Source organism: Saccoglossus kowalevskii, chromosome 16 (genome assembly GCF_978046115.1).
Source record: "Saccoglossus kowalevskii chromosome 16, keSacKowa6.1, whole genome shotgun sequence".
NCBI lineage: Eukaryota > Metazoa > Hemichordata > Enteropneusta > Harrimaniidae > Saccoglossus > Saccoglossus kowalevskii.
The window spans coordinates 13,105,911-13,125,775 of record NC_140656.1 but is presented as its reverse complement, the minus strand read 5'-3'; the positions used below and the strand labels follow the sequence as shown (position 1 = coordinate 13,125,775).

The following is a 19,865-nucleotide window of genomic DNA, read 5'->3' as shown; positions in this document are numbered from 1 at the left end:
GTACAATTCATGTGAACAATGTGTACATTGTAGAAACAAGCTCACGATGTCCAGCAGCCCACAAGCAGACCGCCTTCAAGGAGACCAAGCACTGCTGAACTTACATCGTTAACATCACAAACAGTGTTGGAGAAGGAAGGGTCACCTGCAGCAGCACAGAAGGTAAAAAAATTAATACTGCTCCACCATAGCTTTTGTATTGTGTCATTACGATAAGCTTAATACTACCATAGATAATAATTGATTTGGTGGTAGTAGCAAATTTCAACTGAGAAATATTATAGTGAACACTTCACTATAACAAAATAATTGTATGCCCCCTCCCCTCAAAGTGTTTGTTATTATAGTAGTAACAACAACAACAACAACAACAAAAGAATCATGTATTGGGGTGGTCCATGTCTTATATTTAAACAGACTATAGAACTACACATTCTGAATTGGTAATGCATTATGGCATCTGTGAGAACCAGTCTGCATGAACCAGCCTGCATGAACCAGTCTTAAAAAACCAGGAAAAATGAACCAGTCTGAAAAATTTCCAGTCCAGAAATACAGTTTGGATAAACCAGTTTGGATAAACTAGTCCTAATGATTTTCTTTGAGTTAGATGGAATTGGTTGCCTTGACAACAACAATAAAGAGATCTGAGGTACATCAATACATGGATAATAATTTCAACACTTCATCTGTTTCCTCCTTTGTAGTCAACACCAATAAATGTCATAGCAACTACTTCTACTGATGTTGCTACAGACAATGCCCAAACTTCCATGCTACGTGATGCTATGGGAACCATCTTGGACAAGACAGATGGGGAGGATGCCAGTAAAGATGAAGATGAAAGGCTTACTCTAAAATCCCCACTAGTGGATATTGTCAAAGCTATGAAAGACCCCAGGTATGGCTCTAAAATCCCCACTAGTGGATATTGTCAAAGCTATGAAAGACCCTAGGTATGGCTCTAAAATCCCCACTAGTGGATATTGTCAAAGCTATGAAAGACCCTAGGTATGGCTCTAATATCCCCACTAGTGGATATTGTCAAAGCTATGAAAGACCCCAGGTATGGCTCTAAAATCCCCACTAGTGGATATTGTCAAAGCTATGAAAGACCCTAGGTATGGCTCTAAAATCCCCACTAGTGGATATTGTCAAAGCTATGAAAGACCCTAGGTATGGCTCTAAAATCCCCACTAGTGGATATTGTCAAAGCTATGAAAGACTCCAGGTATGGCTCTAAAATCCCCACTAGTGGATATTGTCAAAGCTATGAAAGACTCCAGGTATGGCTCTAAAATCCCCACTAGTGGATATTGTCAAAGCTATGAAAGACCCTAGGTATGGCACTAAAATCCCCACTAGTGGATATTGTCAAAGCTATGAAAGACTCCAGGTATGGCTCTAAAATCCCCACTAGTGGATATTGTCAAAGCTATGAAAGACCCCAGGTATGGCTCTAAAATCCCCACTAGTGGATATTGTCAAAGCTATGAAAGACCCTAGGTATGGCTCTAATATCCCCACTAGTGGATATTGTCAAAGCTATGAAAGACCACAGGTATGGCTCTAAAATCCCCACTAGTGGATATTGTCAAAGCTATGAAAGACCCCAGGTATGGCTCTAAAATCCCCACTAGTGGATATTGTCAAAGCTATGAAAGACCCCAGGTATGGCTCTAAAATCCCCACTAGTGGATATTGTCAAAGCTATGAAAGACCCTAGGTATGGCTCTAAAATCCCCACTAGTGGATATTGTCAAAGCTATGAAAGACCCCAGGTATGGCTCTAAAATCCCCACTAGTGGATATTGTCAAAGCTATGAAAGACCCTAGGTATGCCTCTAAAATCCCCACTAGTGGATATTGTCAAAGCTATGAAAGACCCCAGGTATGGCTCTAAAATCCCCACTAGTGGATATTGTCAAAGCTATGAAAGACCCTAGGTATGGCTCTAAAATCCCCACTAGTGGATATTGTCAAAGCTATGAAAGACCCTAGTTATGGCTCTAATATCCCCACTAGTGGATATTGTCAAAGCTATGAAAGACCCTAGGTATGGCACTAAAATCCCCACTAGTGGATATTGTCAAAGCTATGAAAGACCCTAGGTATGGCACTAAAATCCCCACTAGTGGATATTGTCAAAGCTATGAAAGACCCCAGGTATGGCACTAAAATCCCCACTAGTGGATATTGTCAAAGCTATGAAAGACCCCAGGTATGGCTCTAAAATCCCCACTAGTGGATATTGTCAAAGCTATGAAAGACCCTAGGTATGGCACTAAAATCCCCACTAGTGGATATTGTCAAAGCTATGAAAGACTCCAGGTATGGCTCTAAAATCCCCACTAGTGGATATTGTCAAAGCTATGAAAGACCCTAGGTATGGCTCTAATATCCCCACTAGTGGATATTGTCAAAGCTATGAAAGACCCTAGGTATGGCACTAAAATCCCCACTAGTGGATATTGTCAAAGCTATGAAAGACCCCAGGTATGGCTCTAAAATCCCCACTAGTGGATATTGTCAAAGCTATGAAAGACCCCAGGTATGGCTCTAAAATCACCACTAGTGGATATTGTCAAAGCTATGAAAGACCCCAGGTATGACTCTAAAATCCCCACTAGTGGATATTGTCAAAGCTATGAAAGACTCCAGGTATGGCTCTAAAATCCCCACTAGTGGATATTGTCAAAGCTATGAAAGACCCCAGGTATGGCTCTAAAATCCCCACTAGTGGATATTGTCAAAGCTATGAAAGACCCTAGGTATGGCTCTAATATCCCCACTAGTGGATATTGTCAAAGCTATGAAAGACCCTAGGTATGGCTCTAAAATCCCCACTAGTGGATATTGTCAAAGCTATGAAAGACCCCAGGTATGGCACTAAAATCCTCACTAGTGGATATTGTCAAAGCTATGAAAGACCCTAGGTATGGCTCTAATATCCCCACTAGTGGATATTGTCAAAGCTATGAAAGACCCCAGGTATGGCACTAAAATCCTCACTAGTGGATATTGTCAAAGCTATGAAAGACCCCAGGTATGGCTCTAAAATCCCCACTAGTGGATATTGTCAAAGCTATGAAAGACCCTAGGTATGGCTCTAAAATCCCCACTAGTGGATATTGTCAAAGCTATGAAAGACCCTAGGTATGGCTCTAATATCCCCACTAGTGGATATTGTCAAAGCTATGAAAGACCCTAGGTATGGCTCTAATATCCCCACTAGTGGATATTGTCAAAGCTATGAAAGACCCTAGGTATGGCTCTAATATCCCCACTAGTGGATATTGTCAAAGCTATGAAAGACCCTAGGTATGGCTCTAAAATCCCCACTAGTGGATATTGTCAAAGCTATAAAAGACCCTAGGTATGGCTCTAATATCCCCACTAGTGGATATTGTCAAAGCTATGAAAGACCCTAGGTATGGCTCTAATATCCCCACTAGTGGATATTGTCAAAGCTATGAAAGACCCTAGGTATGGCTCTAATATCCCCACTAGTGGATATTGTCAAAGCTATGAAAGACCCTAGGTATGGCTCTAAAATCCCCACTAGTGGATATTGTCAAAGCTATGAAAGACCCTAGGTATGGCTCTAAAATCCCCACTAGTGGATATTGTCAAAGCTATGAAAGACCCTAGGTATGGCTCTAATATCCCCACTAGTGGATATTGTCAAAGCTATGAAAGACCCTAGGTATGGCTCTAAAATCCCCACTAGTGGATATTGTCAAAGCTATGAAAGACCCTAGGTATGGCTCTAAAATCCCCACTAGTGGATATTGTCAAAGCTATGAAAGACCCCAGGTATGACTCTAATATCCCCACTAGTGGATATTGTCAAAGCTATGAAAGACTCCAGGTATGGCTCTAAAATCCCCACTAGTGGATATTGTCAAACCTATGAAAGACCCTAGGTATGGCTCTAAAATCCCCACTAGTGGATATTGTCAAAGCTGTGAAAGACCCTAGGTATGGCTCTAAAATCCCCACTGGTGGATATTGTCAAAGCTATGAAAGACCCTTGGTATGGCACTAAAATTCCCACTAGTGGATATTGTCAAAGCTATGAAAGACTCCAGGTATGGCTCTAAAATCCCCACTAGTGGATATTGTCAAAGCTATGAAAGACCCTAGGTATGACTCTAAAATCCCCACTAGTGGATATTGTCAAAGCTATGAAAGACCCTAGGTATGGCTTGAAAATACCCACTAGTGGATATTGTCAAAGCTATGAAAGACCCTAGGTATGACTCTAAAATCCCCACTAGTGGATATTGTCAAAGCTATGAAAGACCCTAGGTATGGCTCTAAAATCCCCACTAGTGGATATTGTCAAAGCTATGAAAGACCCTAGGTATGGCTTCAAAATACCCACTAGTGGATATTGTCAAAGCTATGAAAGACCCTAGGTATGACTCTAAAATCCCCACTAGTGGATATTGTCAAAGCTATGAAAGACCCCAGGTATGGCTCTAAAATCCCCACTAGTGGATATTGTCAAAGCTATGAAAGACCCCAGGTATGGCTCTAAAATCCCCACTAGTGGATATTGTCAAAGCTATGAAAGACCCCAGGTATGGCTCTAAAATCCCCACTAGTGGATATTGTCAAAGCTATGAAAGACCCTAGGTAAGGCTCTAAAATCCCCACTAGTGGATATTGTCAAAGCTATGAAAGACCCTAGGTATGGCTCTAAAATCCCCACTAGTGGATATTGTCAAAGCTATGAAAGACCCTAGGTATGGCTCTAAAATCCCCACTAGTGGATATTGTCAAAGCTATGAAAGACCCTAGGTATGGCTCTAAAATCCCCACTAGTGGATATTGTCAAAGCTATGAAAGACCCTAGGTATGGCTCTAATATCCCCACTAGTGGATATTGTCAAAGCTATGAAAGACCCCAGGTATGACTCTAAAATCCCCACTAGTGGATATTGTCAAAGCTATGAAAGACCCTAGGTATGACTCTAAAATCCCCACTAGTGGATATTGTCAAAGCTATGAAAGACCCCAGGTATGGCTCTAAAATCCCCACTAGTGGATATTGTCAAAGCTATGAAAGACCCTAGGTATGGCTCTAAAATCCCCACTAGTGGATATTGTCAAAGCTATGAAAGACCCTAGGTATGGCTCTAATATCCCCACTAGTGGATATTGTCAAAGCTATGAAAGACCCCAGGTATGGCTCTAAAATCCCCACTAGTGGATATTGTCAAAGCTATGAAAGACCCTAGGTATGGCTCTAAAATCCCCACTAGTGGATATTGTCAAAGCTATGAAAGACCCCAGGTATGACTCTAAAATCCCCACTAGTGGATATTGTCAAAGCTATGAAAGACCCTAGGTATGACTCTAAAATCCCCACTAGTGGATATTGTCAAAGCTATGAAAGACCCTAGGTATGGCTCTAAAATCCCCACTAGTGGATATTGTCAAAGCTATGAAAGACCCCAGGTATGACTCTAAAATCCCCACTGGTGGATATTGTCAAAGCTATGAAAGACCCCAGGTATGGCTCTAAAATCCCCACTAGTGGATATTGTGAAAGCTATGAAAGACCCCAGGTATGGCTCTAAAATCCCCACTAGTGGATATTGTCAAAGCTATGAAAGACCCCAGGTATGACTCTAAAATCCCCACTGGTGGATATTGTCAAAGCTAAGGTATGAAAGACCCCAGGTATGGCTCTAAAATCCCCACTGGTGGATATTGTCAAAGCTATGAAAGACCCCAGGTATGGCTCTAAAATCCCCACTAGTGGATATTGTCAAAGCTATGAAAGACCCTAGGTATGGCACTAAAATCCCCACTAGTGGATATTGTCAAAGCTATGAAAGACCCCAGGTATGGCTCTAAAATCCCCACTAGTGGATATTGTCAAAGCTATGAAAGACCCTAGGTATGGCTCTAAAATCCCCACTAGTGGATATTGTCAAAGCTATGAAAGACCCTAGGTATGGCTCTAAAATCCCCACTAGTGGATATTGTCAAAGCTATGAAAGACCCTAGGTATGGCTCTAAAATCCCCACTAGTGGATATTGTGAAAGCTATGAAAGACCCCAGGTATGACTCTAAAATCACCACTAGTGGATATTGTCAAAGCTATGAAAGACCCTAGGTATGGCACTAAAATCACCACTAGTGGATATTGTCAAAGCTATGAAAGACCCTAGGTATGGCTCTAAAATCACCACTAGTGGATATTGTCAAAGCTATGAAAGACTCCAGGTATGGCTCTAAAATCCCCACTAGTGGATATTGTCAAAGCTATGAAAGACCCCAGGTATGACTCTAAAATCCCCACTAGTGGATATTGTCAAAGCTATGAAAGACCCCAGGTATGACTCTAAAATCCCCACTAGTGGATATTGTCAAAGCTATGAAAGACCCTAGGTATGGCTCTAAAATCCCCACTAGTGGATATTGTCAAAGCTATGAAAGACCCCAGGTATGACTCTAAAATCCCCACTAGTGGATATTGTCAAAGTTATGAAAGACCCCAGGTATGACTAAAATCACCACTAGTGGATATTGTCAAAGCTATGAAAGACCCCAGGTATGACTCTAAAATCCCCACTAGTGGATATTGTCAAAGCTATGAAAGACCCCAGGTATGACTCTAAAATCCCCACTAGTGGATATTGTCAAAGCTATGAAAGACCCTAGGTATGGCTCTAAAATCACCACTAGTGGATATTGTCAAAGCTATGAAAGACCCTAGGTATGACTCTAAAATCCCCACTAGTGGATATTGTCAAAGCTATGAAAGACTCCAGGTATGACTCTAAAATCCCCACTAGTGGATATTGTCAAAGCTATGAAAGACCCCAGGTATGACTCTAAAATCCCCACTAGTGGATATTGTCAAAGCTATGAAAGACCCTAGGTATGGCTCTAAAATCCCCACTAGTGGATATTGTCAAAGCTATGAAAGACCCCAGGTATGACTCTAAAATCCCCACTAGTGGATATTGTCAAAGCTATGAAAGACCCCAGGTATGACTCTAAAATCCCCACTAGTGGATATTGTCAAAGCTATGAAAGACCCTAGGTATGGCTCTAAAATCCCCACTAGTGGATATTGTCAAAGCTATGAAAGACCCCAGGTATGACTCTAAAATCCCCACTAGTGGATATTGTCAAAGCTATGAAAGACCCCAGGTATGACTCTAAAATCCCCACTAGTGGATATTGTCAAAGCTATGAAAGACCCCAGGTATGACTCAAAAATCACCACTAGTGGATATTGTCAAAGCTATGAAAGACCCCAGGTATGGCTCTAAAATCCCCACTAGTGGATATTGTCAAAGCTATGAAAGACCCCAGGTATGGCTCTAAAATCCCCACTAGTGAATATTGTCAAAGCTATGAAAGACCCTAGGTATGGCTCTAAAATCCCCACTAGTGGATATTGTCAAAGCTATGAAAGACCCTAGGTATGACTCTAATATCCCCACTAGTGGATATTGTCAAAGCTATGAAACACCCTAGGTATGACTCTAAAATCCCCACTAGTGGATATTGTCAAAGCTATGAAAGACCCTAGGTATGGCTCTAAAATCCCCACTAGTGGATATTGTCAAAGCTATGAAAGACCCTAGGTATGACTCTAATATCCCCACTAGTGGATATTGTCAAAGCTATGAAACACCCTAGGTATGACTCTAAAATCCCCACTAGTGGATATTGTCAAAGCTATGAAAGACCCTAGGTATGGCTCTAAAATCCCCACTAGTGGATATTGTCAAAGCTATGAAAGACCCTAGGTATGGCCCTTAAATCCCCACTAGTGGATATTGTCAAAGCTATGAAAGACTCCAGGTATGGCTCTAAAATCCCCACTAGTGGATATTGTCAAAGCTATGAAAGACTCCAGGTATGACTCTAATATCCCCACTAGTGGATATTGTCAAAGCTAAGAAAGACTCCAGGTATGGCTCTAAAATCCCCACTAGTGGATATTGTCAAAGCTATGAAAGACCCTAGGTATGACTCTAAAATCCCCACTAGTGGATATTGTCAAAGCTATGAAAGACCCTAGGTATGGCACTAAAATCCCCACTAGTGGATATTGTCAAAGCTATGAAAGACCCCAGGTATGGCTCTAAAATCCCCACTAGTGGATATTGTCAAAGCTATGAAAGACCCCAGGTATGGCTCTAAAATCCCCACTAGTGGATATTGTCAAAGCTATGAAAGACCCCAGGTATGGCACTAAAATCCCCACTAGTGGATATTGTCAAAGCTATGAAAGATTCCAGGTATGGCCCTAAAATCCCCACTAGTGGATATTGTCAAAGCTATGAAAGACCCTAGGTATGGCTCTAAAATCCCCACTAGTGGATATTGTCAAAGCTATGAAAGACCCTAGGTATGACTCTAAAATCCCCACTAGTGGATATTGTCAAAGCTATGAAAGACCCCAGGTATGACTCTAAAATCCCCACTAGTGGATATTGTCAAAGCTATGAAAGACCCTAGGTATGGCTCTAAAATCCCTACTAGTGGATATTGTCAAAGCTATGAAAGACCCTAGGTATGGCTCTAAAATCCCCACTAGTGGATATTGTCAAAGCTATGAAAGACCCTAGGTATGGCACTAAAATCCCCACTAGTGGATATTGTCAAAGCTATGAAAGACCCTAGGTATGGCACTAAAATCCCCACTAGTGGATATTGTCAAAGCTATGAAAGACCCTAGGTATGACTCTAAAATCCCCACTAGTGGATATTGTCAAAGCTATGAAAGACTCCAGGTATGGCACTAAAATCCCCACTAGTGGATATTGTCAAAGCTATGAAAGACCCTAGGTATGACTCTAAAATCCCCACTAGTGGATATTGTCAAAGCTATGAAAGACCCCAGGTATGGCACTAAAATCCCCACTAGTGGATATTGTCAAAGCTATGAAAGACCCTAGGTATGGCACTAAAATCCCCACTAGTGGATATTGTCAAAGCTATGAAAGACCCCAGGTATGGCTCTAAAATCCCCACTAGTGGATATTGTCAAAGCTATGAAAGACCCCAGGTATGGCACTAAAATCCCCACTAGTGGATATTGTCAAAGCTATGAAAGACCCCAGGTATGACTCTTAAATCCCCACTAGTGGATATTGTCAAAGCTATGAAAGACCCTAGGTATGGCTCTAAAATCCCCACTAGTGGATATTGTCAAAGCTATGAAAGACCCTAGGTATGGCTCTAAAATCCCCACTAGTGGATATTGTCAAAGCTATGAAAGACTCCAGGTATGACTCTAAAATCCCCACTAGTGGATATTGTCAAAGCTATGAAAGACCCTAGGTATGGCTCTAAAATCCCCACTAGTGGATATTGTCAAAGCTAAGAAAGACTCCAGGTATGGCTCTAAAATCCCCACTAGTGGATATTGTCAAAGCTATGAAAGACCCTAGGTATGACTCTAAAATCCCCACTAGTGGATATTGTCAAAGCTATGAAAGACCCTAGGTATGGCTCTAAAATCCCCACTAGTGGATATTGTCAAAGCTATGAAAGACCCTAGGTATGGCTCTAAAATCCCCACTAGTGGATATTGTCAAAGCTATGAAAGACCCTAGGTATGACTCTAAAATCCCCACTAGTGGATATTGTCAAAGCTATGAAAGACCCTAGGTATGACTCTAAAATTCCCACTAGTGGATATTGTCAAAGCTATGAAAGACCCTAGGTATGGCTCTAAAATCCCCACTAGTGGATATTGTCAAAGCTATGAAAGACCCTAGGTATGACTCTAAAATCCCCACTAGTGGATATTGTCAAAGCTATGAAAGACCCTAGGTATGGCTCTAAAATCCCCACTAGTGGATATTGTCAAAGCTATGAAAGACCCTAGGTATGGCTCTAAAATCCCCACTAGTGGATATTGTCAAAGCTATGAAAGACCCCAGGTATGACTCTAAAATCCCCACTAGTGGATATTGTCAAAGCTATGAAAGACTCCAGGTATGACTCTAAAATCCCCACTAGTGGATATTGTCAAAGCTATGAAAGACCCTAGGTATGGCTCTAAAATCCCCACTAGTGGATATTGTCAAAGCTAAGAAAGACTCCAGGTATGGCTCTAAAATCCCCACTAGTGGATATTGTCAAAGCTATGAAAGACCCTAGGTATGGCTCTAAAATCCCCACTAGTGGATATTGTCAAAGCTAAGAAAGACTCCAGGTATGGCTCTAAAATCCCCACTAGTGGATATTGTCAAAGCTATGAAAGACCCTAGGTATGACTCTAAAATCCCCACTAGTGGATATTGTCAAAGCTATGAAAGACCCTAGGTATGGCTCTAAAATCCCCACTAGTGGATATTGTCAAAGCTATGAAAGACCCTAGGTATGGCTCTAATATCCCCACTAGTGGATATTGTCAAAGCTATGAAAGACCCTAGGTATGGCTCTAATATCCCCACTAGTGGATATTGTCAAAGCTATGAAAGACCCTAGGTATGGCTCTAAAATCCCCACTAGTGGATATTGTCAAAGCTATGAAAGACCCCAGGTATGGCTCTAAAATCCCCACTAGTGGATATTGTCAAAGCTATGAAAGACCCTAGGTATGGCTCTAAAATCCCCACTAGTGGATATTGTCAAAGCTATGAAAGACCCCAGGTATGACTCTAAAATCCCCACTAGTGGATATTGTCAAAGCTATGAAAGACTCCAGGTATGACTCTAAAATCCCCACTAGTGGATATTGTCAAAGCTATGAAAGACCCTAGGTATGGCTCTAAAATCCCCACTAGTGGATATTGTCAAAGCTAAGAAAGACTCCAGGTATGGCTCTAAAATCCCCACTAGTGGATATTGTCAAAGCTATGAAAGACCCTAGGTATGACTCTAAAATCCCCACTAGTGGATATTGTCAAAGCTATGAAAGACCCTAGGTATGGCTCTAAAATCCCCACTAGTGGATATTGTCAAAGCTATGAAAGACCCTAGGTATGGCTCTAAAATCCCCACTAGTGGATATTGTCAAAGCTATGAAAGACCCTAGGTATGACTCTAAAATCCCCACTAGTGGATATTGTCAAAGCTATGAAAGACCCTATGTATGACTCTAAAATTCCCACTAGTGGATATTGTCAAAGCTATGAAAGACCCTAGGTATGGCTCTAAAATCCCCACTAGTGGATATTGTCAAAGCTATGAAAGACCCTAGGTATGACTCTAAAATCCCCACTAGTGGATATTGTCAAAGCTATGAAAGACCCTAGGTATGGCTCTAAAATCCCCACTAGTGGATATTGTCAAAGCTATGAAAGACCCCAGGTATGGCTCTAAAATCCCCACTAGTGGATATTGTCAAAGCTATGAAAGACCCTAGGTATGGCTCTAAAATCCCCACTAGTGGATATTGTCAAAGCTATGAAAGACCCCAGGTATGACTCTAAAATCCCCACTAGTGGATATTGTCAAAGCTATGAAAGACCCTAGGTATGGCTCTAAAATCCCCACTAGTGGATATTGTCAAAGCTATGAAAGACCCCAGGTATGGCACTAAAATCCCCACTAGTGGATATTGTCAAAGCTATGAAAGACCCCAGGTATGGCTCTAATATCCCCACTAGTGGATATTGTCAAAGCTATGAAAGACCCCAGGTATGACTCTAAAATCCCCACTAGTGGATATTGTCAAAGCTATGAAAGACCCCAGGTATGGCTCTAAAATCACCACTAGTGGATATTGTCAAAGCTATGAAAGACCCCAGGTATCACTCTAAAATCCCCACTAGTGGATATTGTCAAAGCTATGAAAGACTCCTGGTATGGCTCTAAAATCCCCACTAGTGGATATTGTCAAAGCTATGAAAGACCCCAGGTATGGCTCTAAAATCCCCACTAGTGGATATTGTCAAAGCTATGAAAGACCCCAGGTATGGCTCTAAAATCCCCACTAGTGGATATTGTCAAAGCTATGAAAGACCCCAGGTATGGCTCTAAAATCACCACTAGTGGATATTGTCAAAGCTATGAAAGACTCCAGGTATGGCTCTAAAATCCCCACTAGTGGATATTGTCAAAGCTATGAAAGACCCTAGGTATGGCTCTAAAATCCCCACTAGTGGATATTGTCAAAGCTATGAAAGACCCCAGGTATGACTCTAAAATCCCCACTAGTGGATATTGTCAAAGCTATGAAAGACTCCAGGTATGGCTCTAAAATCCCCACTAGTGGATATTGTCAAAGCTATGAAAGACCCCAGGTATGACTCTAATATCCCCACTAGTGGATATTGTCAAAGCTATGAAAGACCCCAGGTATGACTCTAAAATCCCCACTAGTGGATATTGTCAAAGCTATGAAAGACCCTAGGTATGGCTCTAAAATCCCCACTAGTGGATATTGTCAAAGCTATGAAAGACTCTAGGTATGACTCTAAAATCCCCACTAGTGGATATTGTCAAAGCTATGAAAGACTCCTGGTATGGCTCTAAAATCCCCACTAGTGGATATTGTCAAAGCTATGAAAGACCCTAGGTATGGCTCTAAAATCCCCACTAGTGGATATTGTCAAAGCTATGAAAGACCCTAGGTATGGCTCTAAAATCCCCACTAGTGGATATTGTCAAAGCTATGAAAGACCCTAGGTATGACTCTAAAATCCCCACTAGTGGATATTGTCAAAGCTATGAAAGACCCTATGTATGACTCTAAAATTCCCACTAGTGGATATTGTCAAAGCTATGAAAGACCCTAGGTATGGCTCTAAAATCCCCACTAGTGGATATTGTCAAAGCTATGAAAGACCCTAGGTATGACTCTAAAATCCCCACTAGTGGATATTGTCAAAGCTATGAAAGACCCTAGGTATGGCTCTAAAATCCCCACTAGTGGATATTGTCAAAGCTATGAAAGACCCCAGGTATGGCTCTAAAATCCCCACTAGTGGATATTGTCAAAGCTATGAAAGACCCTAGGTATGGCTCTAAAATCCCCACTAGTGGATATTGTCAAAGCTATGAAAGACCCCAGGTATGACTCTAAAATCCCCACTAGTGGATATTGTCAAAGCTATGAAAGACCCTAGGTATGGCTCTAAAATCCCCACTAGTGGATATTGTCAAAGCTATGAAAGACCCCAGGTATGGCACTAAAATCCCCACTAGTGGATATTGTCAAAGCTATGAAAGACCCCAGGTATGGCTCTAATATCCCCACTAGTGGATATTGTCAAAGCTATGAAAGACCCCAGGTATGACTCTAAAATCCCCACTAGTGGATATTGTCAAAGCTATGAAAGACCCCAGGTATGGCTCTAAAATCACCACTAGTGGATATTGTCAAAGCTATGAAAGACCCCAGGTATCACTCTAAAATCCCCACTAGTGGATATTGTCAAAGCTATGAAAGACTCCTGGTATGGCTCTAAAATCCCCACTAGTGGATATTGTCAAAGCTATGAAAGACCCCAGGTATGGCTCTAAAATCCCCACTAGTGGATATTGTCAAAGCTATGAAAGACCCCAGGTATGGCTCTAAAATCCCCACTAGTGGATATTGTCAAAGCTATGAAAGACCCCAGGTATGGCTCTAAAATCACCACTAGTGGATATTGTCAAAGCTATGAAAGACTCCAGGTATGGCTCTAAAATCCCCACTAGTGGATATTGTCAAAGCTATGAAAGACCCTAGGTATGGCTCTAAAATCCCCACTAGTGGATATTGTCAAAGCTATGAAAGACCCCAGGTATGACTCTAAAATCCCCACTAGTGGATATTGTCAAAGCTATGAAAGACTCCAGGTATGGCTCTAAAATCCCCACTAGTGGATATTGTCAAAGCTATGAAAGACCCCAGGTATGACTCTAATATCCCCACTAGTGGATATTGTCAAAGCTATGAAAGACCCCAGGTATGACTCTAAAATCCCCACTAGTGGATATTGTCAAAGCTATGAAAGACCCTAGGTATGGCTCTAAAATCCCCACTAGTGGATATTGTCAAAGCTATGAAAGACTCTAGGTATGACTCTAAAATCCCCACTAGTGGATATTGTCAAAGCTATGAAAGACCCCAGGTATGACTCTAAAATCCCCACTAGTGGATATTGTCAAAGCTATGAAAGACCCTAGGTATGGCTCTAAAATCCCCACTAGTGGATATTGTCAAAGCTATGAAAGACCCTAGGTATGGCACTAAAATCACCACTAGTGGATATTGTCAAAGCTATGAAAGACCCCAGGTATGGCTCTAAAATCACCACTAGTGGATATTGTCAAAGCTATGAAAGACTCCAGGTATGACTCTAAAATCCCCACTAGTGGATATTGTCAAAGCTATGAAAGACCCCAGGTATGGCTCTAAAATCCCCACTAGTGGATATTGTCAAAGCTATGAAAGACTCCAGGTATGGCACTAAAATCCCCACTAGTGGATATTGTCAAAGCTATGAAAGACTCCAGGTATGACTCTAAAATCCCCACTAGTGGATATTGTCAAAGCTATGAAAGACCCTAGGTATGACTCTAAATCCCCACTAGTGGATATTATCAAAGCTATGAAAGACCCCAGGTATGGCTCTAAAATCCCCACTAGTGGATATTGTCAAAGCTATGAAAGACCCTAGGTATGGCTCTAAAATCCCCACTAGTGGATATTGTCAAAGCTATGAAAGACCCTAGGTATGGCTCTAAAATCCCCACTAGTGGATATTGTCAAAGCTATGAAAGACCCCAGGTATGGCTCTAAAATCCCCACTAGTGGATATTGTCAAAGCTATGAAAGACCCTAGGTATGGCTCTAAAATCCCCACTAGTGGATATTGTCAAAGCTATGAAAGACTCCAGGTATGGCTCTAAAATCCCCACTAGTGGATATTATCAAAGCTATGAAAGACCCTAGGTATGGCTCTAAAATCCCCACTAGTGGATATTGTCAAAGCTATGAAAGACCCTAGGTATGGCTCTAAAATCCCCACTAGTGGATATTGTCAAAGCTATGAAAGACTCCAGGTATGGCTCTAAAATCCCCACTAGTGGATATTGTCAAAGCTATGAAAGACCCTAGGTATGACTCTAAAATCCCCACTAGTGGATATTGTCAAAGCTATGAAAGACCCTAGGTATGGCTCTAAAATCCCCACTAGTGGATATTGTCAAAGCTATGAAAGACCCTAGGTATGGCACTAAAATCCCCACTAGTGGATATTGTCAAAGCTATGAAAGACCCCAGGTATGGCTCTAAAATCCCCACTAGTGGATATTGTCAAAGCTATGAAAGACCCTAGGTATGGCACTAAAATCCCCACTAGTGGATATTGTCAAAGCTATGAAAGACCCTAGGTATGGCTCTAAAATCCCCACTAGTGGATATTGTCAAAGCTATGAAAGACCCTAGGTATGGCTCTAAAATCCCCACTAGTGGATATTGTCAAAGCTAAGAAAGACCCCAGGTATGGCTCTAAAATCCCCACTAGTGGATATTGTCAAAGCTATGAAAGACCCTAGGTATGGCTCTAAAATCCCCACTAGTGGATATTGTCAAAGCTATGAAAGACCCCAGGTATGGCTCTAAAATCCCCACTAGTGGATATTGTCAAAGCTATGAAAGACTCCAGGTATGGCTCTAAAATCCCCACTAGTGGATATTGTCAAAGCTATGAAAGACCCTAGGTATGACTCTAAAATCCCCACTAGTGGATATTGTCAAAGCTATGAAAGACCCTAGGTATGGCACTAAAATCCCCACTAGTGGATATTGTCAAAGCTATGAAAGACCCCAGGTATGGCTCTAAAATCCCCACTAGTGGATATTGTCAAAGCTATGAAAGACCCCAGGTATGACTCTAAAATCCCCACTAGTGGATATTGTCAAAGCTATGAAAGACCCTAGGTATGGCTCTAAAATCCCCACTAGTGGATATTGTCAAAGCTATGAAAGACCCCAGGTATGGCACTAAAATCCCCACTAGTGGATATTGTCAAAGCTATGAAAGACCCCAGGTATGGCACTAAAATCCCCACTAGTGGATATTGTCAAAGCTATGAAAGACTCCAGGTATGGCTCTAAAATCCCCACTAGTGGATATTGTCAAAGCTATGAAAGACCCTAGGTATGACTCTAAAATCCCCACTGGTGGATATTGTCAAAGCTATGAAAGACCCCAGGTATGGCTCTAAAATCCCCACTAGTGGATATTGTCAAAGCTATGAAAGACCCCAGGTATGGCTCTAAAATCCTCACTAGTGGATATTGTCAAAGCTATGAAAGACCCCAGGTATGGCTCTAAAATCCCCACTAGTGGATATTGTCAAAGCTATGAAAGACCCTAGGTATGGCTCTAAAATCCCCACTAGTGGATATTGTCAAAGCTATGAAAGACTCCAGGTATGACTCTAAAATCCCCACTAGTGGATATTGTCAAAGCTATGAAAGACCCTAGGTATGGCTCTAAAATCCCCACTAGTGGATATTGTCAAAGCTAAGAAAGACTCCAGGTATGGCTCTAAAATCCCCACTAGTGGATATTGTCAAAGCTATGAAAGACCCTAGGTATGACTCTAAAATCCCCACTAGTGGATATTGTCAAAGCTAAGAAAGACTCCAGGTATGGCTCTAAAATCCCCACTAGTGGATATTGTCAAAGCTATGAAAGACCCTAGGTATGACTCTAAAATCCCCACTAGTGGATATTGTCAAAGCTATGAAAGACTCCAGGTATGACTCTAAAATCCCCACTAGTGGATATTGTCAAAGCTATGAAAGACCCTAGGTATGGCTCTAAAATCCCCACTAGTGGATATTGTCAAAGCTATGAAAGACCCTAGGTATGGCTCTAAAATCCCCACTAGTGGATATTGTCAAAGCTATGAAAGACCCTAGGTATGACTCTAAAATCCCCACTAGTGGATATTGTCAAAGCTATGAAAGACCCTAGGTATGACTCTAAAATCCCCACTAGTGGATATTGTCAAAGCTATGAAAGACCCCAGGTATGGCTCTAATATCCCCACTAGTGGATATTGTCAAAGCTATGAAAGACCCCAGGTATGACTCTAAAATCCCCACTAGTGGATATTGTCAAAGCTATGAAAGACCCCAGGTATGGCTCTAAAATCACCACTAGTGGATATTGTCAAAGCTATGAAAGACCCCAGGTATGACTCTAAAATCCCCACTAGTGGATATTGTCAAAGCTATGAAAGACTCCAGCTATGGCTCTAAAATCCCCACTAGTGGATATTGTCAAAGCTATGAAAGACTCCAGGTATGGCTCTAAAATCCCCACTAGTGGATATTGTCAAAGCTATGAAAGACTCCTGGTATGGCTCTAAAATCCCCACTAGTGGATATTGTCAAAGCTATGAAAGACCCCAGGTATGGCTCTAAAATCCCCACTAGTGGATATTGTCAAAGCTATGAAAGACCCCAGGTATGGCTCTAAAATCCCCACTAGTGGATATTGTCAAAGCTATGAAAGACCCCAGGTATGGCTCTAAAATCACCACTAGTGGATATTGTCAAAGCTATGAAAGACTCCAGGTATGGCTCTAAAATCCCCACTAGTGGATATTGTCAAAGCTATGAAAGACCCTAGGTATGGCTCTAAAATCCCCACTAGTGGATATTGTCAAAGCTATGAAAGACCCCAGGTATGACTCTAAAATCCCCACTAGTGGATATTGTCAAAGCTATGAAAGACTCCAGGTATGGCTCTAAAATCCCCACTAGTGGATATTGTCAAAGCTATGAAAGACCCCAGGTATGACTCTAATATCCCCACTAGTGGATATTGTCAAAGCTATGAAAGACCCCAGGTATGACTCAAAAATCCCCACTAGTGGATATTGTCAAAGCTATGAAAGACCCTAGGTATGGCTCTAAAATCCCCACTAGTGGATATTGTCAAAGCTATGAAAGACTCTAGGTATGACTCTGAAATCCCCACTAGTGGATATTGTCAAAGCTATGAAAGACTCCAGGTATGGCTCTAAAATCCCCACTAGTGGATATTATCAAAGCTATGAAAGACCCTAGGTATGGCTCTAAAATCCCCACTAGTGGATATTGTCAAAGCTATGAAAGACCCTAGGTATGGCTCTAAAATCCCCACTAGTGGATATTGTCAAAGCTATGAAAGACTCCAGGTATGGCTCTAAAATCCCCACTAGTGGATATTGTCAAAGCTATGAAAGACCCTAGGTATGACTCTAAAATCCCCACTAGTGGATATTGTCAAAGCTATGAAAGACCCTAGGTATGGCTCTAAAATCCCCACTAGTGGATATTGTCAAAGCTATGAAAGACCCTAGGTATGGCACTAAAATCCCCACTAGTGGATATTGTCAAAGCTATGAAAGACCCCAGGTATGGCTCTAAAATCCCCACTAGTGGATATTGTCAAAGCTATGAAAGACCCTAGGTATGGCACTAAAATCCCCACTAGTGGATATTGTCAAAGCTATGAAAGACCCTAGGTATGGCTCTAAAATCCCCACTAGTGGATATTGTCAAAGCTATGAAAGACCCTAGGTATGGCTCTAAAATCCCCACTAGTGGATATTGTCAAAGCTAAGAAAGACCCCAGGTATGGCTCTAAAATCCCCACTAGTGGATATTGTCAAAGCTATGAAAGACCCTAGGTATGGCTCTAAAATCCCCACTAGTGGATATTGTCAAAGCTATGAAAGACCCCAGGTATGGCTCTAAAATCCCCACTAGTGGATATTGTCAAAGCTATGAAAGACTCCAGGTATGGCTCTAAAATCCCCACTAGTGGATATTGTCAAAGCTATGAAAGACCCTAGGTATGACTCTAAAATCCCCACTAGTGGATATTGTCAAAGCTATGAAAGACCCTAGGTATGGCACTAAAATCCCCACTAGTGGATATTGTCAAAGCTATGAAAGACCCCAGGTATGGCTCTAAAATCCCCACTAGTGGATATTGTCAAAGCTATGAAAGACCCCAGGTATGACTCTAAAATCCCCACTAGTGGATATTGTCAAAGCTATGAAAGACCCTAGGTATGGCTCTAAAATCCCCACTAGTGGATATTGTCAAAGCTATGAAAGACCCCAGGTATGGCACTAAAATCCCCACTAGTGGATATTGTCAAAGCTATGAAAGACCCTAGGTATGGCACTAAAATCCCCACTAGTGGATATTGTCAAAGCTATGAAAGACCCCAGGTATGGCACTAAAATCCCCACTAGTGGATATTGTCAAAGCTATGAAAGACTCCAGGTATGGCTCTAAAATCCCCACTAGTGGATATTGTCAAAGCTATGAAAGACCCTAGGTATGACTCTAAAATCCCCACTGGTGGATATTGTCAAAGCTATGAAAGACCCCAGGTATGGCTCTAAAATCCCCACTAGTGGATATTGTCAAAGCTATGAAAGACCCCAGGTATGGCTCTAAAATCCTCACTAGTGGATATTGTCAAAGCTATGAAAGACCCCAGGTATGGCTCTAAAATCCCCACTAGTGGATATTGTCAAAGCTATGAAAGACCCTAGGTATGGCTCTAAAATCCCCACTAGTGGATATTGTCAAAGCTATGAAAGACTCCAGGTATGACTCTAAAATCCCCACTAGTGGATATTGTCAAAGCTATGAAAGACCCTAGGTATGGCTCTAAAATCCCCACTAGTGGATATTGTCAAAGCTAAGAAAGACTCCAGGTATGGCTCTAAAATCCCCACTAGTGGATATTGTCAAAGCTATGAAAGACCCTAGGTATGACTCTAAAATCCCCACTAGTGGATATTGTCAAAGCTAAGAAAGACTCCAGGTATGGCTCTAAAATCCCCACTAGTGGATATTGTCAAAGCTATGAAAGACCCTAGGTATGACTCTAAAATCCCCACTAGTGGATATTGTCAAAGCTA

General features: G+C 41.6%; 1 protein-coding gene across 1 annotated transcript in view; it reads left to right on the top strand.

Moving 5' to 3' along the window:
• The window catches only part of LOC100372192 (GATOR1 complex protein DEPDC5-like), a 65,357-nt gene that overhangs the window by 28,375 nt on the left and 17,117 nt on the right, over positions 1–19,865 (top strand). The window contains exons 23-24 of the mRNA XM_085491083.1: positions 34–162; positions 708–901. Of these exons, the coding sequence (XP_085347209.1) occupies positions 34–162; positions 708–901 (323 nt within the window). The remainder of the gene's footprint in view (positions 1–33; positions 163–707; positions 902–19,865) is intronic.